The sequence below is a fragment of the Capricornis sumatraensis genome, chromosome 10 (genome assembly GCF_032405125.1).
Source record: "Capricornis sumatraensis isolate serow.1 chromosome 10, serow.2, whole genome shotgun sequence".
NCBI classification, from domain to species: domain Eukaryota; kingdom Metazoa; phylum Chordata; class Mammalia; order Artiodactyla; family Bovidae; genus Capricornis; species Capricornis sumatraensis.
In genome coordinates, this window is record NC_091078.1 from 5271735 (window position 1) to 5297738 (window position 26004).

Sequence of the window (26004 nt, forward strand, 5' to 3'; positions counted from 1 at the left end):
AGTGTTAGTTGCTCAGTCATGACCGACTCTTTGCAACCCCCTGGACTGTAGCCCACCAGGTTCCTCTATCCATGGAATTTTCCAGGCAAGAATACGGGAGTGGGTAGCCATTCTCTTCTCCAGGGGATCTTCTCAACCCAGGGATCGAACCCAGATCTCCCGCATTGCAGGAGGATTCTTTACCAGCTGAGCCACAAGGGAAACCCCTTTAAATCTGTGGTCCAACCCAATTCCAAGGGCACTTAGATGAAATAGCCCCAAATCCATGCCAATGTTTAAAATAAGAGGTTTTGAAAGGAAAGATTAGATTATACATTTATAATTTGAAAATATATATCATTTAAATATCACCATTTTTAAAAGGTTAGAATATTTCTAAAAATAAACAGAAAAGAACCAATCAAACGTATATTTTTCAACCACCTAAACAAGACTCTAGGAACTCTTGTATTTCTGGGAAGTCTTTTCAAATCTCTGTAAATATTTTGGATAATTATGATGTTAGAGAAAATATATTTTATCCTGCACTTTCTAACACTGTTGTAAAACTTTAAAAACCATTTTAGTGGCTACTTAATATTTCATCAAATATATGTAAAATTAAACATTTCCTTCTTGAGTATTATTTGGGTCTATTACAATTTTTCACAAATTACAAATAACACTATAATGAGCACCTTATTGCCTAATGGTTGTTCAGTTACTATATTTATTTCCTGAAGTCAAATTCGCAGAAGTAGAAACATGGTGTCAAGAAAGGATATAAACATTGAAAGCTCTCGACAAAATATTACTGAGTATTGCCAGAAGCACAGCTTTGAATAAATTACATTCTATCTTGGGGATCAAAAGAATACAGGCTTCAGTGGTTTTTTTTTTTTTCCCCATTAAATCCTTGTGGATTTATCTTTAGTAGGAAAAGTCTTTTTATAAATTGGTATTTTTCTACTTTTCTAAAATCCTTTATTGTGATTTATAAAAATGTCTTTCTTTCTCTTCATATAGGTATATATGTATTTTGACTTTATTTTGCTTTATTGCTCTGGGGACTGAATGGAAAAGAAATCACTTTTTCTTCAACTCACTTTTTCCTTGGCCTACATTAGGCAAAATTCATGAATTTTGGTTCATTCGAGGAAACTGAATAGATGGTTAGATACCTACCTTTGTTTTATTAATCAGAATTGATGTACATAAAAACATGAGTATGCAGTGGTTGCTCTTTAAACATTCGAGTTTTTCATTCATTCATTCATTACCCTTGCCTGGAGAATCCCATGGACGGAGGAGCCTGGAAGGCTGCAGTCCATGGGGTCTCTAGGAGTCGGACACGACTGAGCGTCTTCACTTTCACTTTTCACTTTCATGCACTGGAGAAGGAAATGGTAACCCACTCCAGTGTCCTTGCCTGGAGAATCCCAGGGACGGGCGAGCCTGGTGGGCTGCCGTCTGTGGGGTCGCACAGAGTTGGACACGACTGAAGTGACTTAGCAGCAGCAACTCATTTAGTAGTGCTGAGCTCAGCTAATATGTAAGAGTGTGGCTGATGCTTTCCTCTTTAAACTGAGTTAGCTTTAACAAAGGCTGGTTTAGTATGGTATGTTATTTCAAAAAATGTGTTTCCTTTCTTTCTTTACCCAGAGTTTTCCTTCCTTCCTTTGGGGCCTTGCATCAGTGTTTGAACAATCAGAAGGTTAATTTAATAGTAATGACTACTATTAAAGAGGCCTGGGATGGATCAAGGGTGTGAATTGAAGTTTTTTCCAGGCATTAAATTAGCTGAACTGGACTTCTAGACAACTTGTTTATTAATGAGGAAACTAGGGTTTAAAGAGGCCAAGAGACCTTCTGAAAATCAAGTTTGAGTCAGTCTCGAACCCAGGCTTTGAACTCAGTGCTTTTCTCACTCTAGCTCCTGTGGTGACACGCTGCAAAATACGGAGGCGATGCATGATCAGAATGAAGCCTCAGCTCCTACTTCCACTTACCTAGTGTCTTCATCACAGGAAACCTGAGCGGTCTCTTCCCCTCTCCCTTGCTCTGCACACCCAGGATCCTCCTGCTTGGAAAGTCTTCCCTCTCCTTGTTTTCCAGGCTGACGCTTGGTTATCTCCCTGGCCTCAGCAGGAGCATTTGCTCTTCCTGACCCCCAGTGAAGCTCCTTCTTTCTCAGGGCAGGGTCAGGGGCTCCCCAACACCCTGTGCCTCCCAGAGTCCAGGCGCATCAGATGCTGCCCCATCCTCAGAGCCCTGCTCTGTCGCATGCTGTCTGGACTCTGAGCCTCCATCGCGTCAGGCCTGTCTCTTACTCATGTGTTGTCCCAGGGCCTAGAGTAGAGGTAGGTGCAGCGGTAACACACGTGGGCATCCAAATGCTTTATCTTTATAAAAATCAACAAAATAAATAATCAGTAAGTGAAAAACAAGTGACAGTATTTGGAAATGCACCCATGGGCATCTTTCTTCAAGAAGAAAGAGCAGGACTGCTGGGATCTAGTTGCAGGGAGAGCAGAAAGGGGTGAGGAAGGGTGGGGAGGGCAGGTGTTCAGTCGGCCTCCTGAAGCAGGTTTCCATACGATTGACTGAGTTGTCCCCTCATAATGCCCTGCAGCTTAATTTTGTTTGATGATGATTGGTTTGGGATAATACAGTGCAAAGATCGAGGAAAGCCCCCTCTGTGCCTCCTTTATAAAATTACTTTGCTTTGGATTTTGAACATTGCCAAGCAAATCTCGTTATGAAATCTTCAATTACTTTCTTTTGCGATTTTTATAATTTGGTAGGGTAAGCTCTGGAATCAAACCAATATCCGCGCCATCATGCTAACGCTGATTATTTTCAATCCTCATTAGAAGGGTGGGAGGCTGTTCACTCCCCCTAAACCTGATTTTATTCTTCAGATTTCCTCTGCCCCGTAATTTGCTTTGTACCCAGGTCTCATACACTTCACCTTAGTGCTAGCTATAAATGTGGGCTGATTCCATTCTATGTGTTCCACTGAATATTATGGCTTTGAGTTTTATGACTTAAGTTTTTGTATTTTGAACTGAATTGTTTTGTCTTTTGATTACATTAAAATCCAGAAGCAGTAGCTGTGAGAACAGCTTTGATTTATTGTGTCAGTCAAGTTGTTGGCAGTTTTTGTTTACCTTATCTTTATTTCCATTTTCTTGGTATAATGTTGTTTGTCCAAGAACAAAGAAAGAGAAGAGGGGAGGGAAAATAACATTTATTAAGAAATTACTATGTGTGATATTATGTTCATACACTTTGTTTTCACCATTGAGGGCATCTTGTGATATTTCCATTTTGAAAATAAGAAATGTAAAACTCAGAGTTTAAACAATTTGCCTGAAGATTATTGCACTCTTTCTACCTCCATGTATTTACATATATAATAGAATATTACTCAGCCTTAAAAAGAATGAAATATTGCCACTTACAGCAATATGGAGGGACCCAGAGAATATTATGTGCAGTGAAATAAGTCAGAGAGACACAAGTGCTGTATGATATCATTTATGTGCAATATCTAAAAAAATACAAAAATGAATGTGTGTGCAATACTGAAATAGATTCACAGACATAAACAAACATGGTCGCCAAAGGGGAGAAAGAGTCGGGGAGGGACAAATTAGGAGTATGGGATTAACAGATACAAAGTACCATCATAAAATAGGTAAGCCACAAGGATTTCCTGTATAGTACAGGGAACATGCCAGTTACCCCCGATATCTTGTAATAACCTACGATGGAATATAATCTTCAAAAACCAACCAAAGGACGAACTCACGATGCTGTACACTCAAAACTCACAACATTGCAAATCGACTATTCTTCAGTTTTAAAAACACAACAAAAAACCTTTTTGGGTATAAGCAGTTGTTTCCACTGTGATGGGAACCTCTGATGGAGTCTCTTTACTCTCTGACATAGAGATACTTAGATTGGCTTTGAACCTTAAATTTAAAAATTTTAGCGTGTGAGTGTGTGTGTGTGTGTGTGTGTGTGTGTGTGTGTGTGTGTGATACACATAAACAGAAGTGAACAAGGAGAGTCAGAGAGAGAGAGAAATGAGAGGTGGATTAACTCAAATCAGGAAGAGTGATAACAGTAAGAGCTCAGAAAAGCATGCCTCCCAAGGCTCAGACAGAGGAAACAGGAGTGGTGAGGAGCCTGGTAAAGGGCACTCTCAGCAGTGAAATTTGGTATTTCTGATATTTGAAGAATCTTCACATGGAAGGAGTTGGGAAGGGAAGCTTTCCCTGTAGCCCTGGTCTCAGACCTCAGTTGGTGATGTGGGGATTGATGAGCGGCATTGCTACCCTTTGGAGTGAGTGCTCAGCGTCCCTGGACCATGCAGTTGTCCGGACCATGCCGTTGTCCTCTGTCGGGGCCGTGCCCCTGCAAGCCCCTCTTGTGGTTCATCTTTCTGATTCTTTGACTTTACTAAGCTGTACCTCCTGATAGGCAGAGCTTAGAGCTGGTTCTGTGAGGTAGGGGAGTCCATTTGGATCTTTTCACTCAGAACGTGACCTCTTCTGTGGCTCCTCAAAGTGTGAGAGGCTGTTGTGAGAGCCTTTCTCTCTCTCTCTCCCTCAAGGCTGACACTTTAGCAAAGGCCATAAAGGAATCCTTAGCTACAAATGGGATTAGAGAGTGAGACAGCTCTTCAACATAAGCCCTGCAGGGATGGTCTCTGAACCAATTAAAGGATAGTTTTTAATATGAATCGTGATCACATACAATTTTACTGCTTCCCTCCTCATCCTTTATAGTCTGAGTTGCCAGTTCCCAAAGACCCTTTATGGCTAAAGAAACACCGAGATGTGACTGCAGACAGCAAATACAGGCTGGCCTCAGGGGCAGCTTCATGAAATCTCACTGGCACTTTGTCTCGGTGGAGTCAAGTGCTCAGTTAAGACCACATAGCATCCAGGGAAGAGTGTGGGGTCTGAGTTAACAAGAACTGGGTTTGTGCCAGAGATGAGATCTTGGCTAAGTTAACTTACTCCTGAGCAAAGTTATCTCATCTGAAAAAAGCAGGAATAATAATACTGGTCTTCCCAGATTTATTGTAAAGTCCAGAGGTGATGTGAATGGATGAGTACAATGCCTTGTAGAGTGAATTTTAACATAGTAGTTTTCCACAGGTGTTCTTTGGGCCTTTAGCATCAGCCTCATCCAGGAACATGTAGAAATGAAATTCATGGTCCCTCCTTTAGACCTAATGAATCAGAAGCTGGAGAAAGGATGTTGAGGGGAGGCTAATCATCTATATTTGAACATGCCTTTGAGGGGATCCTCAGGCCCTCTCAAGTCTGAGAACATATGCTTGAATGAACAGTACTTAACTGGCATGATAGTTGTTTTAATAACATCAGTATTTGACTTATTCTTGAATCTTAGGAAGTGACTCTTAGCCAGAAGCCAAGGCGACCACTGATACTCTCCATGAAATCAGCCTCTGAAGGACGCTGCAGGAGAAGGAAGGGTGGAGGGCAGACTGGGAGGGGCAGACAGGACATAGCCAGCGCAGCCTGCTTCAAGTACCCAGGCTTCTCAGATTCTAGGAGTCGTGCCTTCAGATTCTGCATTTACCACTTTACACACGTTTATTGAGCACCAGCTGTATGCCAGACATTGTGCTAGGGCAGTGAAAAGGACACGCATGGCCAGGGGGCTCACATCCTTCCGTGTGTGTGTGTGTGTGTGTGTGTTCACGCCTGTGTGCACACAGGGAGTATTTCAAGGCCCTGTCTCCGGGCTTCTTCATGGAATCTTTGACCTCAGGGATGCCTGTTCTCTGTGCTGCGTGGGTTCATGCATTCTTGGGTTGCTTCCCTTTCCTCCATGGGCCTTTCTTATTCTGGATTCTTGTCTCTTCCTAATCTGTTCAATATCTAAGCAAACCAAATTACTTTCTTTAGATAATTCTTAATCTTTCCCATGGAATAACTCAGATTGTTGTTTACCATGGTGTTGGGACAATTTAAAGTTTTGACAAACCACTGAAAATTGATGTGTCCCTTTGGCCTGCTGAGAAGGTTGTTTATGACCCCAGTTTTGCTGATGGTGTACAACTTCAGACTTCTGAAGAAGGAGCTATTGATTCTTCCAAATTAGGGCTTTTCTTTTTTCCTTGGTACCAAACCAGCTTCTCCTCCCTGGGAGATGTGAGAAACCTTCTCCCACTGAGACAGTACTTGGTTCACTAAGATTCTTTCTGCCTAGAGTGCTTAAGGCCCTAAATGGGAAAGCTTCCATACGGTCAGGTGCTGAAGGTGGACATCATGAGCAAAGTTTGTCCAGAATCTGGCAATCTGATAGGAGCCAGCTGCTCAGGAAGCTCTAGATGCCTCTCTGGGGCTACTGATGTTGAGCTTTTGATGTGGATAAGGGAAGGCCACTTGTGGCCAAGGAGACCTGGGATGATGCTGTGCCAGAGGGGCTGGTTCTATAGTCTTGGACAGTCTTCTCTTGAGTCTTGATTTCCTTGAGAAATGGGCACAGTTTGTACTGTGGAAGTTTATCCTGAACTATTTTAGAAGAGAATGGATGGGAAGGCATCAAGTAGAATGATTTTCTGGAAGAAGATGTAAAGTATGACTTTCCTTTAATGTTTGCTTTTAGTAATCTTGGTCTCAACCCTGTGTGATTCCCTCTTCCATTTTGGGCCCTTGCTCAAGACCCTGCTGCTGCTGCTGCTGCTAAGTCGCTTCAGTCATGTCCGACTCTGTGCGACCCCATGGACTGCAGCCTACCAGGCTCCTCCATCCATGGGATTTTCCAGGCAAGAGTGAGCCATGATATTCTTTTCCTTCTTAAACCTACTCTCAAGAGAAGATCAGAAATTCATTTCACTGAGGTTTCTATCATTGGATCCCAATTTTAGCACACATCAGGGTCACCTGGAGAGATTATTAAGACAGATTGGTGGTCCCCACTCCTAGGGTCTTTTATTCGGTGGGTCTGGAATAGAGTCTAGGAATTTACATTTCTCTGGTGATGCTGAAGCTCTTGGTTTAGGGAACACTCTCTGAGAACCACTGGTCTGTATTATAAACTTGGAGGATGTTAAAGCTGGAGAAGATCTTAAGGACTGTCTGGATTCATTTTCCAGTTTTACAAAATGATAGTGAGTTAGTAAGATTGTGACCCCATCTTACAGGTTTTCTAATTTGCCAGGCTGGTGACTGAGGACAATTTCAAATGTTATGTTCCCCGAGGCAACTGCATTTAATGAGAATCCAAACTTTAAGTTGTAAGGATGATGCCGGTGATGATTTTCGTGATCACAAGGATAGTGTCTTATTGTTCAAGTTCCTTTGCCTCAGACGCTTTCTGTGCTGTCTCTTTGTGTGAGACGGTGGGGATTGCTACTCCTGTCTCCTGGACGAGGTGACTCAGGCAAAGAGGGTTCAGGTGCCTGGCCAAGGACACTAGAAAAAAGGCCTGCTCTGCTCATCTCCAGACCCTTGCTCTCACCCACATACCATGCCACGCTTTCTATGAAAAGGAGTTGAAGATTCTGTAAAGGAAGTTGAGGAATCTAAGAAGGTGATGTTAGGGTGAGAGCACTGGTGGCCTGAGAAAGGACTTGGCGTTCTCTCCACCTCTAGCTCTGCCCCTGACTCTTCTGTGTCACTCTAGAACACAGGAGTGCAAGAAGCGGGAAGGCAATCATTGGCAGAAATCATTTTGCAGACCTCCTGCCTAGCCATCAGAAGCTGTTTTCTGCTGCGATTGCCCTGGGGTGGCTCTGCCATCTTGGTCCTCTCACCCAGGTAAGGGGCAGCCTCACTCGACCGACCACCAAGACAAAACCTCAGGGCCCAGGCCTGTGCTCGTGGCTACACACACATGCACACGCAAGACGTCTCCCCACCAGGTGCTGTTGCTGCCCCTTGGGTCGTGTTATCTCATTGTCAGCTCCATCCTGTTCACTCTGGTCTGAAGCCAAGAGCTGAACTGACTTTGTACCGTGTGGACGCTTTGGGAAAGCGGCCGTGGCCTGAATCGTGGGAGAACCCAGCTGCCGCCGCCTCCCACCCCACCCCTCCTCTCCACTGGGCCTGCCCTCCTTTGCCTGTTGGTTCTGCTCCAGGGCTGGTCCAGGAGAAGGGTCATTATCTTTCGCTCCTTGGGTAGCAGGTTTCCTTGCAGCCTCCTGAGGAGGCATGGGAACACTTCCTAGGGTCTCGCTGAGTGTCTGCCTTACCTTTTCACATCATTTTGGAGGCCTCTTCCTTCTGTGCTGAGAGACCATCGAGATGTCTCCAGCTGAAGGTCTCCTTTCTCTAAACTCCATTTGGTCTCTAGGTGCTGAACTCTCTATCTGAATTCAGCTCTCTGCTGCTTCCCTAGGGTCTGTGGTGCTCACATGCAGACTCGTGTGTGCACACAAACTTCCACACATGCATATGTTCATGCACAGACATCCTCACGGGCACACACACACACCCCACACACACCCCACACAGAGCATGCTGCTGACTTAGCCAAGGTGGAGGAATGATTGGCAGGAGGGGTGGAGGTGGGAGGAAAGATGTGTTAATGACAGTCGATGGACTAATCGTCAACCTCGAGCTGGGGGCGGCCAGAGGAGAAGGAGGAGCTTGTGTTGGCTCCTCTCTGTGTGCCAGGCACAGTGCACTGTCTCCTGTAATTTCATCCTCAGAATAGTCCTCTAGGAAGTGATTGTCAGCCCCAGGTCTGTAGGTTCACCGGGCTTCCCATGCGGCTCAGATGGTAGAGTCCACCTGCAGTGCAAGAAACCTGGGTTCGATCCCTGGGTCAGGAAGATCCCCTGGAGGAGGGCTTGGCAATCCAGTCCAGTATTCTTGCCTGGAAAACACCATGGACAGGGAAGCCTGGTGGGCTTCAGTCCATGTTGTTGCATAGAGCTGGACATGACTGAACAGCTAACACACACACTGTAGGTTCACCCAAGAGCTGGGATGTGCCTTCATCCAGATCCTGCTCTTTTCACTGCCCTGTGCTCTATGATGGAGGCCGGATCACTAAAATGACCCTCTGCAGCAGCTGGAACCACAAAAGAAATGTTCACTGAGCTGCAGAAAGCATCAGGCACCGGAGACTAAAAGAAACCAGCAGAAGTCACCCATGACGGCATGACCCAAAGACAGTGTTTGATACTTGGTTTTGATTCTCCATAAAGATGAAGGTGAAAGAGGAGAGTGAAAAAAACTGAGGTGTAGAGATGTTAAGCATCTTATTGGCACTCACACAGCCAGCAAAAGTGGAGTTGGTGTTCGTATCCATACGGTTGGAGTCCAGAACCCAAGCTGGTTCTTCTTCCCCGTGAGTAGTTGTTCCTCCTAGCAGGGTATGTTCTTTTAAAACAGCATAGTAACGGTAACATAATATTCCATCATCTGACACATCATTTACCTAGCTGATTCTCAATTGTTGAGCATTTAAATTGTTTCCAATTCTTGCTAGTTTAAACAGTGCCCTGAGACTCCTTGTACAAACATCTTTTCTGAAACTAATTCCTTCGAGTGAATCCCTAGGGGTACATTTGCTACATATGCACATTTTAAAAGCATTTGACTCTCCCCACCGCGTTGCCGTTCCAGAAATATGCAGCCACATTCCTACGAGCAGACTGTAAAATTGTGCTTTTCTCCGTAGATGGTCTAGATTTTACTGTTGCACCTTGTGATTTGGCCTAGTGCATAATAATGGATCACTGTAGCCAGGATTCAGGCTCCCTGTGGCGATGAGTAGTCATTTTGTGAACATGACCGTAGGAGCTAAAATTTGGGATGCCGAGCTCTGCTTTGTGAGGGTCAAGGGTGTCACTGGACGGTTACTGCCCATGAGTCTGCATAACCTTTGCAAGGCGTCCCTCACACCCTAACACCCGCATCCGAGGACGGCACAGGCTCCTGTGTCCTACCTCACAGCTGTCAGCCATGCCACGAACCACCTCTAAAGCTGGAGGAAGACAGTTCCTGGGGCCAAAGAAACCCATGCTCTGCTCTCTGCCCTGCTTGGATGTGTAAATGGAGGACTGGGCAAACTGCTATGGTACCTGGTCCTCTGAGCACTTCCCAGGGGAATGCTGCTGGTGATAGAACCCACAGGAATGGCAATGACAGCCTTTCTCCAGGCTCTACTACTCACTGTATGGATTCATTTGGGACAAGTCGCTTCATTTTCCTGAGTCTCCGTTTCCTCATCTGTAAAATGGGTTCATGTTCAGCTCCTCCGAATTATACCATGGAAAAGGAATCAGGTTTCTGACAACCCAGCATCCAGCCGGTACTTCATAGCGACCCTGGACCTGGCGATGCAGATCCCTGATTTCCTTTAGCACTTCTTTTTTGAGAGCATTTGTGTTTGATGTTTGTAGCACCTGCATTCCTGTTTGGGGGGATAATGGGTTTGCTTGTCCCTTTCCAAATGCAGTTAGGATGGAGTAGAAGAGTGTTGTGAAGTTCTTGCCTCCAAGCCTGTTGTCTCGGAAAGTTTGTGCCCCAAGTGAGTTCTGCGAAGGGCCGAATCAGTGGTGCAATGAAGGTCGATGCAGTCTCATTTTATTTCCAGTGTGCAGCCTTGGAGATGAGTCAGCCAATACCCCAGCTCACTTGTGGCTCTGTATGTGGTGCCCAACCTTCCTCCAGCAAAATAGGCTGATCATGCTCCTGCAAATGTAGGGAGGGTGCTCTACGCACTGGGGTCAGATGGCCCCACGGTCTGGGTCCCCGTTCATTTGTAGCAGTGCACCAGTGTGTGGGTGGAGGAAGCGGCTTCAGAGATGCTCTTGTATCCTCTTTGCTAAGATGCTTCCCAAGAGACAAACTGGGGGTGGTCTGTGTACCTGCTGCTGTCCTGGCATCCTGGGAATGAATGCCCAGATGCCCTTGACTTTCTCCAGTGTCAAAGCTGTTCTCTCCTCTTTTCCTCAGAGTCCTCACATCTGTTCTTGTGTGTGTGAGCCAAATGCCTTTTCTTTTTCCTGTAGGGCAAGAAAAGACGGAAATGAAGCCAAATGTTTAGATGCAGGCCAGGAACATAGGGGAGACTTGCCCAGGTGTTTGGGTCATATCAGGGAGCCGGTGGCCGAGAAGGGGCAGAGCTCTGGCAGACCCTTGTGTCCTGTGGACAGGCAAAGGCGCCTCTGGGAGCACACAGGACAGTGGAGACAGAATCGGGTACCTGTGTAGTGTGTGATAGCATAGACTGTCACAAGATTAAAGAAAATATTTTCATCAACTTGTCCTAAGAGTCATCACTAATCCCACTCCATTATGTAACATTCCTGTCCATCTTTTGGCATATTACCTTTCACATGCATGCAAAACAGTCAGTGATTAGAAATGAGGAATACACTTAATATTGTACATAGGCCAGCCAGAGGTCATCTGACTCATTAAAGATATGACATCTGGTATTTGTTTCTGTTTGGTTTTAATGCAAAATACAAATCTGTGGTACCACTTTCCCAAGCTTTATAAGATGAATGTCGATAATCTATTTGTAAAGCGCTTGCTGCCTATTGAGCCAACTCCAGGTGACAGTGAAGCACTGGGAAGTCGGGTGTTCTGCAGTCCATAGGGTCACAAAGCGTTGGACACGACTTAGCAACTGAACGACAACATTGCCGAGTCCTCCTAATCTCAGATAAGATTCCTGTTAATTCCCCACAGCCCCCTGGGAAGTAGGGGAAGGACAGGGCCTGGAGACACAGGAAAGGATGAGTTCGTATGAACGGGAAGTGACAAAAGAGCCACCCTGTCGAAGTATTGCTCCATGTAACCAGGGGACTCCCAGGCTCCTGCAGGAGGGTGTCTGGTTCGCCCTTTTCTTTCTCTGTGAGGAACAGCCGATGGCACACAGTTGAGAAGAGACTAGAATCCTGCCAGTACTCTGTCTGTCTCCCCAAGAGACTGGAGGGAAATCCTCAACAGAAAGAAGTAGCTAATATAAATAGGAAATGACAACTGTCCCACAGTGTGAGAGGTCTCTGGCATGGAGTTGAGGAGGAGGAGGGTGCAGGGTGGAGGGGGAGTGGCAGAAATGCCTTCGCAGTGGTAGTGGCAGTGAGATAAGGGGCTGAGCTGCAGAGGAGGGACCATGAGTCGCGTGAGTAGAGATGCTCAGACTGAAAGCAGAAGATGAGCCTGAGATAGGAGGGGAGAGAAAACGAGGCAACTCTTGGGTCTCTCAGAGGCAGATTTTTGATATATTTGATGAACCCCACATATGGAGGGGCGAGAAATTTTGGATAAGCAGCACAGAGTAAAAAGATAGATGCATAACTGCTAAGGGCTACCTGGAAAACTGATTCTGATCCTAAAGGAAGAGTCTTAGGGAGGTTATGGGGCATTCATTCTGCATGGAGCAAGAAGAGGGTTTATATACAGGGGATATAGCCATGATGGATGGCATGTTTTGAGCTTCTTATAGCTGGTGTTCAAAGTGATCCTGAGAGTATGGTCCTACCTAAGAAGCCTCCTGTCTCATACAGGGGCTGTGACACACCGGGAAGGTTGGGGAGCTGTCAGCAAGGTCCAGGAATTTGTCCTGGAAACTGATGGACTTGGGAAGCTCAGGGAAGGTTTTGGTGATGCATTTTACACAGCATGAGACTGGGGCTAGGAAAGGAGGCCCCAGGAAGCTCAGGGATGCTGAGGAAGGGATGTTGGAGATGAAGAGTATTTTATAAGGATAAAGCCACATTACAACTGTAGCATCTGAGTTGGCCCACATATAAGATGTGGCACCTAAGGCTCTCCAGGTCCTCCCTCTTCTGGTGTCATCCTATAGGTTAGGAACTAGCCACATGCTTCTCGAAGAAGTTATATGGTAATAAATGTAGACCTTGTTTCCAAACAGGGAGAGTGAGTGTCTGTGGTCATTCGGAAACTCAGGAAGGAGGACTTCTATTTTCTTGCCCTGACTACCTTCCCGGTTAGCAGGGCTTTGTAGCTGAGACATTGTGAGCACCCCTCCCATATGCTTTTTGCATTGTCAGCTTAGGCAGCAGGACTATAGATGCAGCTTCCTTCAGGCATCTGTGCTCACCTGTCTCTTAGAACAAACTGGAACCACAGATGCATGTGGCTTGACAGATCCAAGTGGCCCATTAAAATGGCCGTAACAGGCACTTGTCAGAGTCAGTTTCCACTTGAGCTGGGCCAGCTTATTTCTTTCTCCTTTCTGGGACATCACTTGAAACACAGAATCGAGCTTGATCTTGATTCTTCCTTCAGCAGGACGTGCCCTTCTGAAATCATGCAAATTGCAAGGTCTGATCATCACACTGAATTGTGAGCATGGGTTATGAAATGCTCCAGAGTTGGGTGGAAGCCAAATATTAGGTCATAAGTCAACATTTTGTTGAGAAACTTGGTTACTAAGAGGTGGAAAATGTATATCTTTTCATGAGAAAACGTGTTTGCCAGCAGGAAAAAAAATTTCAAAGACTGTTATCTTCCCATGTGGAAGGAGAGAGATGAGTGTAATTTTGCAACCTGGGTCAACGCCCTTTAGGGACTCCTGAAATTGACTTGGCCAAGGAAAGAGGCTCTGAGGTAATATTTGGATTGTTCCCTGAGGTGAACATCAATGGGTGGCGTGGTGTGTGTCATTTCTTACAAGGTCGTCAGGCACAATTGTGTGAATGGCTATTCCTGGCAAAGGGAGGCCACCACATTCTGTCCACAAATCCTTCAGATGGAAAATTCCTGAGGAGAAAATAAGCCATCATCTCTGGTGGCTCAACTGATAAAGAATCCGCTTGCCAATGCAGGAGATTTAAGAGATGTGGGTTCAATCCCTGGGTCAGGAAGATCCCCTGGAGAAGGAAATGGCAACGCATTCCAGTATTCTTGCTTGGAGAATTCCATGCACACAGAAGCCTGGTGGGCTACAGTCCGTGAGGTCACAGAGAGTCAGGCACAACTGGGCACGCATGCCCCATGGTCCATGGGCACTTAGGGTCCCCAAAGAAGCAAAATTCTGACAGACTTCATCTAAGCAGCTATGGCATTCTCTGGAAAATCTCAGTGGACATGAATACTCAATTGAACAAAAGCAGAGAAGTGGAATAGTACCCCTGACAGTGTCACGAGGCTTGTGGCTTCCCACCTTGACCTGCAATGTTTCAGCCCCATCACCACCCCAGACTGGGATCTTCTAGCATCTAGTATGAGCTGGAGTAGGAAAGAAGAGGGCACACGTCTGTCCACTAGAGAATTGAAACCAGGCTCTTTCCTTCACTAAGAACCCGATGCTCTGTTTTAAGCTGGCCAAGTGACAATGTCTAGCTTGTATTTTCTTCCACAAAGCAAGCAGCTCACATTCCTTATGAGTGCCTAAACTCCAGGCCAAGTCAGGATTATGGCTCAGGAGGTGGCGCTAGTGGTGAAGAACCAACCTGCCAGTTCAGGAGACACAAGAGACAAGGGTTCGATCCCTGGGTCAGGAAGATCCCCTGGAGAAGGGCATGGCAACCCACTCAGTATTCTTGCCTGGAGAATCCCAGGGACAGAGGAACCTGGCAGGTTACAGTCCATAGGATCGCAAAGAGTTGACACGACTAAAGCAACTTAGCACACTTGCAGAGAATTTAACGTCTGCTATGGACGAGTGTGATGGAAAAGGACCTGAGCTGTGGCCGAAGGCAAGTTCCTGATGGAATAATCTGCCATTGTTGTGTGGATATAGAGATACTGACACCAGAAATCTGTTCTTGTGTGTGAATGCAAACCGACGGGTGTGTGTGTGTGTGTGTGTGTGTGTGTGTGTGTGTGTGTGTGTGTGTGTGTGTGTGTGTGTGTGACGCACACTCTTGTGGCACCATAACAATCAAGACCCGATCCTTAATGGATTCTTCCCCAGGCAGAGCAAGTCTGTGACTTAGATACCAAGTTGCAGCTACTCAGGGACACTGATCCTAGGGCTGTCTCCCTTGTTGACCTAAAGCAGGGATCAGTCAAGTTCTAAGTGGAAATTAAATAAATACTATTGTGCAGCCCTCTAAATCACTGATCGAGAAATTTCAGTTCCCTGGGGTCAGACTTTGTGCAGTCTCCAAGGTGAGCTTGCTAATCTGAGAAACAGGTCCATGCCGCTGAAACCAGGGGCTAGCTTAGAGCCCACATGTAGCTCACCTTACCCACGTCTTTCTGGAGATGTGCAGAGACAGCATCCCATCCTTCTATGTCTAATCACAGTGAGTGGCATCAACCGGGGTGGGCTCTGCAGATTCGAAAATAGGAGAGTTTGCTGTGCCAGCTGACTGGGCAGGAGGACCATTCAGAAGGGGCCCCAAACCCCACCATTGAGGTTTCTCGCCGCTCAAAACTAATACGGGAGGCCAGGCCTGCCTAACCACAAGGTGATTTTGGTCTTTCAGGCAAAGAAGGGGAACTACGCCTTTCTGTGGGACGTGGCCGTGGTGGAGTATGCAGCTCTGACAGATGATGACTGCTCTGTGACCGTCATCGCCAACAGTGTGAGCAGCAAGGGCTATGGTATCGCCCTGCAGCACGGCAGCCCCTACAGGGATCTCTTCTCGCAGAGGTAGGCGTGGTCAGTGAGGAGATGCCGACAGCGCCTGTGTTGGGGTGGGGTTTAAGCTTCGTTCAGGGCATGAGAGCCAACACAAACTTGGTGATTCATTACGTTTTCTTCAGTGCCGACTGTGCACCAGTGTGTGCTCCTCCCCACACCACATCCCCAGGTCATCCTGGGCCAGGTCCCAGAGTAAAAAGAGGAAGTGTTTGTTGCCTTCCCATGAAGCTGCATGGTCTTCGTGGGAGCTGAGATGTAAGCAGGCGATGCTGGAACAGGGCAGTCAGTGAGACAGAGAGGATATTCTGGGGGTGGAGAAGCGTAGAGGAGGGCATCTGACCAGACCCAGAAGACCAGGGAGGACGTCCCGGAGGAAGTGGCGCCTGAGGCCTGAAGGTTGAATAGGAGTTAGCTGGAGATAGCTAGTAATTTAAAATTAAATGAAAGATTAATTGGATCTGGCAAGGTCCCAATGATAACTTCTTAAGATAAATGTTAAGTGGGACAGGTTGGTGTAGGGATGTGAGCACAAGTGGGGCCAGAAAAGCAAATTGACTCCATATCCACCTGCACAGGGGCTGAGGGAGCAGGCGCCACCTGCCGTGGCAGGAGATGGACCTGGCCCACAATTGCCTGCCTCCTCCCCATCCTGTCCAGATCAGCTTCCTGGTAATTCACACTAGCAATGGTGGGCGTACTGGGGGAAGGTGAGGGACAACGCCGGAGACAGGAGTGTTCTGGACTAAGCGAAGACCCGCAGACCTCGTCCGCCGGCCGTGGACGTGCAGACCCAGTTTGCATTGGCCTCTTTACTTCCTCTTTAGATTTTTCCTGTGCGAGTCCGTCCCTTGAGCTTAATCTTCTCTGGGTTCTTGGGCGTGATCAGCTTTGCAGGTGCTTGGTCTGGACACCTAGCCAGCCTCCTTGAGGAAGGCAGTCGCTTGTCATCCACTTCTCGCTCCCCTGTAGGAACTGTCCTTAGTCCTTGACCAGGTTACCTGGTCCCGCCGAGAGGGTGTAGGTGAAGAGCATGGGTCAGCTTGGGGGCCTTTTCCAAGGAGCCAGCCTGCTAACAGGGGCTCTTGTCCCCAGGGTTGTCTAAGCCCATCACTCACATCTTGACCAGTGAAGGAGCAGAACAAGAGCTCTGCCTTGATCTGCCAAAATCCAGACTGTGGCTAAAGCATCCAGGTGAAAAGGCCAGGAAGGCCTTGGGGTTTAGGGACAGCCCCCAGTTGCCTGGTGAACACATGCTTTCCAGAATTGGAGAGCATCCATTTGGAGGGGCCAGAGTTGCTAAAGACCATTCATTTAACATCCTGAAGCTCAGAGAGGAAACATGTGCTGAGGGCGGCTCAGGCAGCTCTTGGCAGAGCTGAGAGGAGAAAGCAGGTCCTCAGGCCCCAGTGCTGTGCCCTTGTGCTTCAGATCTCTGAGACTTACTGCCTCCTCCTGCCTCCTAGATGTCGACTGGGCTCTTCCCACCATGAGCACCCAAGCCTAAAGCCCATCAGGGAAAAGCCAAGGAGGAGGGCCTGCAACCCATTCATCCAGTGGCTTGTTTGCAAAACTGGGAAAAGGGGTAGAACTAACTAAATTCAATGAGGCTTTGGGGTTTTCTCTAGAACTAAATCAAGTGTATATCCTCTGCCTCCCTTTGCTCCCCGGAGCAGAGAAGGATGGCATATGAGAGAAGGAGGAGTAGTGGTTTATCGATCGCTTGGATTAAAGGCTCAAAGAAACGATGGCTTTCCTCCAAGATGTATAAGACAATGGCGTTCTTGAGGTTTACCCAATTTGGTTTTCTGAGAGGGGGTGGTCAGGCCATCTACCTGTGATCACCTCTTTGAAGCAGATGGTAAGGGGACTTGTGGGACCAGCACCATGGCATCAGCACCACCAAGACAGCTAATGTGTCCCAAGAGAGCGCTCACAGAAGTGCAGGGACCCCACTACAGAAGGCTTACAGTCCCCACGCACTCACAGTGCTCAGAGATCCCTTGAAAGGCTACTGAAGAGAACAGTGACACACTGGAGAGGAGAAAGCTTGGTTCTCAACTAGATCATTCAGTGGACGTGAACAACAGTGGCTAGTCCAGTTCCTGTGATGTTTTAGCAGGAAGTGATTAATTACTCCCTGCTTTCATCAGAAGGCCATGTGCTCTGTGACTGTAAGTAAATGTCCCCAGTGGGCTGTGCTGGCCCCTTGAAGTATTGTCCTTCCTGGGCTGGAAACATCCTCCACTTCCCTCACCTGGGAAGATGGGTTTGTACTTGGGGGAAACACTCAGGACTTCAGGTTTCCAACCTACTGCTGCAAGTAATTCTTTAAGAGGCCCCATTATATGATTCAGGCAGAATGGTGAGCCTCCCCTCTGCGGGTCATGCCTGAGAGGAGGAAGATGGCAGGTTTGGAAAACAATGAACACTCCGTGCCGTTGACAGAAAAAGGGTCCTGTGGAAATAGCAGATCCCGGCCTTCTCTGGAATTTCTGTAGCCTTCCTTCCCTGAGTCCCAAGAACTAAGCTATTTTCTTGAATACCAATGTGTGTTGCCTTGCTTTGGTAGAAGACTGGGTCTTTAGGCTACAGCGTGTGTGTGTGTGTGTGTGTGTGTGTGTGTGTGTGTGTGTGAGTGACTGGGGTTGAATGCTGTAGCCCTTTTGTGGACCATGGCGTGCAGAGTAGGCATTCAGCAAATGTTTAGCAACTTAAGAGCCATTTATAGAGCACCTACTGTGTAGCAGGCTCCACGGCTATTGACTACAGGAAAGCACCTGCAATTATATCTGTCTGGAAAATAGAAGGACTGGCTTCAGGAAGTGGCTATTATCGCTCTGGTTTACTCACAGGCAGGAGTGGAGATTGTTATGGTGTGCGTTAGTTTAGCCTTGTTCCAGGAGTCATTCTGTGCCCGTGGCTTGTTTTACCTTCCCTCTGTTGCTTACATATTTAAATTTCCCTTTGAATCTGCTTGTTTTTCTGTTAGTCTTTGTTTTCCTATACATTGCCTTACATTCTTCTTGGAATAATATTGGGCATAAGAATGCATACAGTTATAAAGAGCAGGAAGAAGGGAAGCGTCAGCAGAGTGAAGCTGCCTGCCTGACACCTCAGTTAGTGAGTGGAGGAGCAGGAAGCCAGCCCTACGGCCCCTTTCTGGCCAGGCTCGTATGCCCTATGCCGGAACTGACTCTTGGAGAGGAGAGCAGGCTGACTGCGTTTAGCAGCCTGGAATTCTGGAAAGAGCATGGCCCCCTGGGTCAGTGTGATCCAGCTCTGAACAGCAGCTTTACCCCTTGCTAATTGCAACTAGGGGCAAGTTATCTAGATTCTGAGCCTCAGGTCTTCCATCTGTAAACCTAGAAACTGATTTGCAGGCTGTGGTGAGGATTAAAACAATATAAAATGATCAGTCCCTACAATGTTCTCAATAAAAGGCATCTCATGTCAGTATTGGATGGAAAGGGCTGTGGGTCAATATGGCACCAGATTTCACTTTTCTATGCCTTCGTTTTCTTCTCTGTAATAATGGGAATGTGGAAGTAGCCTTCTCAAAGGGTTGACATGAGAATTAAACAGTTTGTCAAGCACTTAGGAGATTTCCTGGCACTAGGTATGCGAAACTCATGTGAACTGTTGGCTCCTTGCCGAGGTCTCGCCACACCCTCCAGTCCAGGCCATCCTCCCACTGCGCCCTATCTTCACACCTCTGCTTGAATTTTGTTGTATTGATCACAGCTTCTGGCTCTACACTGATTCATCTAATTGTTTCAGTGTCCAAGTAGATGTGTCTAGACTGTGCTCTCAGCAGCGTTGAATGTTGTACTTGGCACAAACCAGATGCTCCTCAAATCAAGAAACATGAATGGTTTGTTGGATTCTAGTAGGAGAGACTTAGGATGCAGTGAATTGACTTTTGAAAGAGAGCCTTTTAGTAGGTCCACAGTCTGAGGGTTTGCATCATCCATTTCCGTAATTACCTGATTTTGTCCTCAGAGTTTGCCCCAGGCTCCCACATGAAGGATCCTTACATGGTTTGCTATTGGACTCTGTCCTTGGGCAGTGGGACAGGGTGGCAGAGGACATGAGAGCTCTGAGGAGAATGACAAAATCTGCTAAGTGCTTTGAGAAAGGTGCTTTGACAGCAGAGTGGAGAATGAAATGGAAAGTGAAAAGCGGAGACAGAGAGCCACTCTGATGGTTCAGCGTTGTCTGTGGAGGGGCTGGCACAGTGGGGAAGGGACCAGGGTCCCAAGCATGTGTGGATGAGGCCAGCGCTGTGGCTCACGTGGGGGTGTATCTTGCAGGATCCTGGAGCTTCAGGACACTGGAGACCTGGATGTGCTCAAGCAGAAGTGGTGGCCGCACACGGGCCGCTGCGACCTCACCAGCCACGCCAGCGCCCAGGCGGATGGCAAGTCCCTCAAGCTGCACAGCTTCGCTGGAGTCTTCTGCATCTTGGCCATCGGGCTCCTCCTCGCCTGCCTGGTGGCTGCCCTGGAGTTGTGGTGGAACAGCAACCGGTGCCACCAGGAGACCCCCAGAGAGGTCCGTTTCCTGGGCCCTGCTTCTCCTTTCTGCAGCCTACAGGCAGGAAAGGCCCCCTGGGCGACTTGGCGGGTGGTTCTCTTCCAGATAGTGTTTGCCCAAACCACCTGTCTGCGCACAGCAGTGTTTTATACAGGGGAATGGGGACATTGTTTTATTTTGTACTGCAAGCCACAGGACAAATGAAGGGGGTGTTTTCATGCTTGAACAAAATGCCGAGGCAGCAGGCATGGCCACTAAAGTCGTGTATCTATCTGTAGAGCGGGTACAGCATGAGCAGCGCCAGAGAGCCCTTCCCCACCCTGCCCCGCCCATGTGCCTCCACCCTGACCTGGAGAGACCAGCTGTAGGGTAAGAGAGGAAACTGCATTCCTTCCTGGTTCTCCTTGTTCACCCAGGGCCACGAGCCCTGCTCTCCCAGCATGTCGAAGGGGGATCGGCTCCCGTCCCCTCATCATCCCTTCTTCCTCTCTTCCTCCTTGCAGGGCCCAGCCTTGCCTCTGTCCCTCCAGGGACACCCAGCACAGGGACCACTGTGGCTTTGTTCTGATTCCAGCTTCTGGGCACATTTCCTTCCCTGTGTGTGCCAGCCACAGCTGTTTCTGCCCTCCACAACTTCCTTCTTTTGGGGTTTTGCTGGTTTTCAAGCTCAATATTTTGGGGGTATGGGGTGGCGGGGGTGGGGAGGGTGGAGTATAAAGTCCTCATGGAAGTTCTCTTGGAACCAGCGCCCCTAAGGGAGGGTGGCAAGGTGCATCATTTGGTAATGATGCTCTCCTGGCTGAAACTGTACCCAGGCACTGTAGCACAAGCCCAGCCACTCCAGCGTAGCACTCTCATTACCTGATACATACATCTCAGCTACTTCCAGAATCACAGCTTTGCTTATAAACGATGTTGACACAAGCAGGTGTAAATTTCAAGCAAGGAGCAATGAAGTAACCAGCATGACGTTCAAAGAGGCAGCGTCACCATAGACACCATCTCTGCATCCTAGAAAGGCTGACTGGCCATGCCCCCCTACATCAGTCTGTAACAGAGTCCCTGGCACGGCTGGGAGTGAGGGCAGACCCACCATTCATAGCAGGCAGTGAGCTCTTTGCTGTCATACTTAGATTTTCCTGGAAAGAGCTTGCTGTTTGATTCAGCATGTCTGAAATGTTCTGAGGACATCCATCTTTCTCTCACATCACCTGTAAACCTCCATGTAAGGAATGCAAGGCTAGAGTTTCCCACAAACTCAGGGTTCTCCTGTCACTCCTAGGCCATAAGAGAGAAGGAAGGAAATATTTGAGGAAAACCCACTGAAAAGAACAGTTAATGATTCTGTCCTGAGCTTCTGTTGCTACTGGAAAATTTTCAGTGACGTTTTTAGCGAATGTCCCTTTGGTTAGGGGAGGACAGGTTTTCCAGTTGGTTGAGCAATGCGCTGTCACGGCGGCACCATGCTAGGATGTTGCAGGCAGTGTGGAGCCCAGAAGACACAGGCCCACTCCTCTAGAATGTCCCTTGTGAGGCAGGTACTGTGAGAGGCAATTTCGTCTGCTTCCAGTCATGTCTCTTCGCATCCCCTGGTTCAGTATCTAGTGCCAGATCCAGCCTGGACAACCCAGATGAACTGTCACTGTGAGAGAGAGATGACGGGGGGTGGAGCGGGAGGCAGGTGAGGGGTTACTTGAGAGACATAGAAGGCAGAGGCAAAAGGACAGGAAGGCCAGGGACAGCGTGAGATGAGCTAGCTGAGAGGAACAGCTCCTTTCTTGCCTGAAAAGTATCCCGTCTTCCTGTTTGGCTTCTACACAAGCCCAGGATCTCAGACCCAAGAGGATGCAGTGCTTAGAAAGTGTGAAACTTTCTGCCCAGAGATGCCAGCCTGCTCCAGATAGGAAAGAGAGTCGATGCAGACGCAGGTTGAATAAAACACAGCTGCCTTTCCTCCAGCCCACTTGGGCGTTACATGGTAAAAGGAGGGAATGTTCCAGTTTTCCCCTGTTATTATGAGTTTCTGGTTTTCAAATGAAATCTCTGCCTTCCTCTCTCCTTCTTCCTTTAATAAGTATGCCTGTAAGGACACAGTCTCTGTCCTTAGGGGGCTTACCTCCATGTGGGCAGATGTGGCAGAGGTCAGCCAAGTGGTTTCCATTGTCCACTGATGGGCGCCATCCTGGGATGAACTACAGGTTCCATCCAGCGCTCAGGGGCACCCAGGGACATGGTAGGGTTACAGAGGGTAGTGATGCTGGTTAGTGAAGAGTTCCTGGGGCTTGAAGTTGTTAGAATTGAGTTAGATGAAGGATCGGTACTGATCCTCAAGCTGAAGAGGAGATGTTGCCTTTGGAGTAGGGTGGCCAGCATGGGGTAGGCAGAGTCATCCCACCTCCCAGAGCTCTGGGGCATCAGCAAGGAAATCAGAATAGAGGAGGCTGGAGTGCAAAGCAGAGACTTGGTCTAAAGGACTAGATGCCAGGCCAAAGGCTTTATAGCTCATCACAGGGAAGAGGACCCAGGAAAGGGGTTGAGACTACAGATTTTAGAGGCATATACTTAAAACCTTTGACAAATAATGATGGTATTTAATCCAGAACTACTTTGTGTTACTGGTTGCCTGTATTTTATGGAGCAGCATTTGCAATTAGGTGAGAGTGTCTGCTTGAGCTTAGAATGCTTCATTTTGGGCCATTGGCCATATTTCTTAAAAGCCAGAAACCTGTCTTTGGGTGGAGTCCTAGCCATATTTATCAGCTTATGCCACGACGTCTTCAGAGTTTAGACAGCTACTTGGAGAAGAGTAGTAATGTACGTTCAGCCTCTTAATATTCATGTGGATTTGAGGTCATATTTTTTTCTAAGGAATCAGACGATTATGTAGTTATCCAGTGCAGGTGAGTGCACCCCGCTCCACAGTCGCAATAAAGAGCCACCCTGTAAATTTATGGGGGAAGTGGAGCCATTGCTCTGAGAATAAAATATTCATGAAATAAAGATGAGAACTGCACAAATGAGAGATGACATGAGAAGTGGGGGAATGAATCGTCTGTCACTGGGCTAGGAGCTTGGAATTCTTGTTGCTTCTGGCTGTGTCTGCTCTCCCCCAGGCCCTGCTTCCACTGCAGACAGGGGCTGACAGAGGCAGGGCAGGGGGCAGGCAGTAAGGGTTCAGCAGCAGTCAGGCTCCTCTATCCTGGCCAGCGGGCTGGCTTTTATCTGTAGACTCCCACAATGCGCTCCTGCTCTCCGGGGGAGATTCGCTGCTGGGGACATTCCCCTCGAATGAACACCTTTCCCCACCTCCATCCTCGAATGCTTCTTCAACTGCATGTAGAGACTTCCTCTCCTGCATCTTTGCCCTCTTCCTTTATGCCAACCTCACAGGGTTGCTCTGAGGTTCAACGAGGGATGATGTGTAAATTTCCGTAATCAGCATCTGACCCATGGGAATGTGCGTGGTGGATGGTGCCCAAGTGGTTGCTCCCTCTCAAGGACCCTGTGATAGGCAGAAAGGGCTGTGAGGAAGAGGAGTCACATCTTAGGGTACCTGCTCTATGCCAGGAAAAGTACATGTTTCATTTTATTGGATTAAAACATGACATACTTATTTCAGAGTATCTGTGGGTCAGGAACCCAAGGGCAGTTTAGTTGGGCCTTCTGTCTCAAGGTCTCTCACTTGATGTGATCAAGTTGTTGAGCAGGGCTGGGGTCTCTTCGGAAGGCTCCACTGGGGACAGACCCACTTCCAAGCTCACTCACATGGTGCGGACAGGATTCAGTTCCTTGTGGGCCACTGGGCTGAAGGCTTCGTGTCCTCACTGGATGCTGGCCAGAGGTCATCAGATTTGCACATGGGTCTCCCCATAGGACAGCTCATGACCTGGCATCCCTGTTGTTGCGTCTCAGATGGGGAGAGATTAAGAAGCCTTCCCAAACCAGACTTGGGATCTGCCTCTGTGGCACTATTAGAGATATGGACTCCCGGGTCCCACTCCATGGATTCAAAGCTGAACCTGGGTCTTTTTTTTTTCCCTCAAGGCCCCCACATGAGTCTCAGGTTCCCATGTTTTCTTCACTCTTTTGATTCTCTTCCACAACAGTTAAGGAAGGCATCCGTGTCCCTGGAGAAATAGGACCCAGAAGCAATAGGGGCAGAACCGGAATAGGGATTATGTGTCCGCCTCTGGGCCTGGCATTGGGAGTGTGCAGGAGCAGGGGTCCCAACCTGGCTTTTCCAGATGGTTTGGGGATGAAGGGTGTAACTGAGAACTCTTCCTAAGCCAGGATCCTGGCTCCTAGCTAGGTATTTACATCCTCTGAACCCCAGAGGGATTAGGTTTAGCCCCAGTCCAGAAAGGTTCAGAGCTTCTGACTGTTGATCCTGGCCCGATGGCTACACTGCTACTAACCTGATAGCTTGGCATGAGGGTAAGAAAGTGAGTGTGTGTGCCTTTTAGTAAGAGGTCACTGAACACTTATCATACACCAGTATGTATATCAGAACCAACTCACACATCACTCCCCTCTGTAAAACCTCCCCTCTCCCATCGCCACGGGTCTCCTTACCTCCCTGTGTATACACTCACGTTGGGTGTGATTCCGAATTACAACTGATGGTTTACCTGCCTGTCTCTGCTTCAGTTCTATTGGCACTTCACCTCTGCATTCCCATCACTTTGCTCAGTCTCCGGAACAGTGAGACCTCTCATTAAGGGGTCATGAATATAAAATATCGAGCAAATTCTATGTGCCAGGGGCCAAGATGGATGCTTCACGAGGAACATTAGCTCCTCTGGTAGTAGGAGTTCCAAAGTGTTTACTGAGTGAGTGAACCAGTCTGAGATCCTATAAGGAAAACGTTATTAATGTTAAATTGTTGTAGAGTCATTGCACCTGGATCAGTGGCTTTCCGTTCTGGCTGCACATCAGAGGTGATCCATCCTGGAGCTTTTTAGAAATACGGATACTTGGGCTGCATTCTCCAAAGGGTTGTATTAGGCAGTTGAGGACAACTGTAATTTCTAGAAGCTCCCCATGTGCTTCTGATAGCCTGCCAAGGAGGAAAACTACTGCTCCTCACTGCCATGCCAAGGGGAAGTTGGGCGGAAAACAGCTCAGGTTTTGGAGCCAGGCACACATGGGCTGGCATCCTGGTGCTCCATTTATTGTAGAACTGTGTATCCTCAATAAGTCCCTTTACGCCTTGTGTACCTGCTGCCACTACCTGCGATGGGAAGTGTCTATTGACTCCCTGCTTTCACAGTCCTCCTCTACAAAATCTGCCGTTACGCTCACCAGAATTCTTTCCCACAACATTCTGAAACAGGGAGCCCCAGCCTCTGGGATCTCATGCCTGATGTTCTGAGGTGGGGCTAACGTGGTAATAATAGAAATAAAGTGCACAGGAAATGTAATGAGCTTGAATCAGCCTGAAACGCTTCCCTGCAGATCCATGGGAAAACTGACTTTCACGAAAACAGGCCCTGGTGCCAAAAAAGTTAGGGACTGCCCATCATACCCTGCGGCCACTTCACGGACTTAAAGCCCAGCTTCTTTGCTTTTACCCAGTCATCACTCTCAGACTTCAGCCAGTCCTTTGGGCTCGAGCAATTCTTTGGAGCAATATTTAAGAAGATTACATTGATGGTGTTTCTCCCAGTCAGTTGAGTCTTATTTCCCACCTGATTGGTCTGCAGTAACAGGAGATCACCTCCTACAACCATCCTTGTCAGGTGGGGAGTCCCCAATCCCGTTTTGTTCCTGCCTAACTTTAAGTGGGAGCTGCCGGACTCCAAAGTCGGTTCTGATGAGTCCCACGTGTAGCCTGCTGTTACACAGATGATAGTTGAGTTAATTACTGCTTTCCAGTACAATGTTTTATTTCCACATTGGTGAACAGCGACTCAATTACAGAAC

The 26004-nt window shown here is 47.7% G+C and overlaps 1 protein-coding gene across 1 annotated transcript in view; it reads left to right on the top strand.

Moving 5' to 3' along the window:
* The window catches only part of GRID1 (glutamate ionotropic receptor delta type subunit 1), a 685207-nt gene that overhangs the window by 653503 nt on the left and 5700 nt on the right, over positions 1-26004 (top strand). Inside the window, exons 14-15 of the mRNA XM_068982608.1 lie at positions 15392-15558; positions 19860-20100. Coding sequence (XP_068838709.1) covers positions 15392-15558; positions 19860-20100 — 408 coding nt within the window. The remainder of the gene's footprint in view (positions 1-15391; positions 15559-19859; positions 20101-26004) is intronic.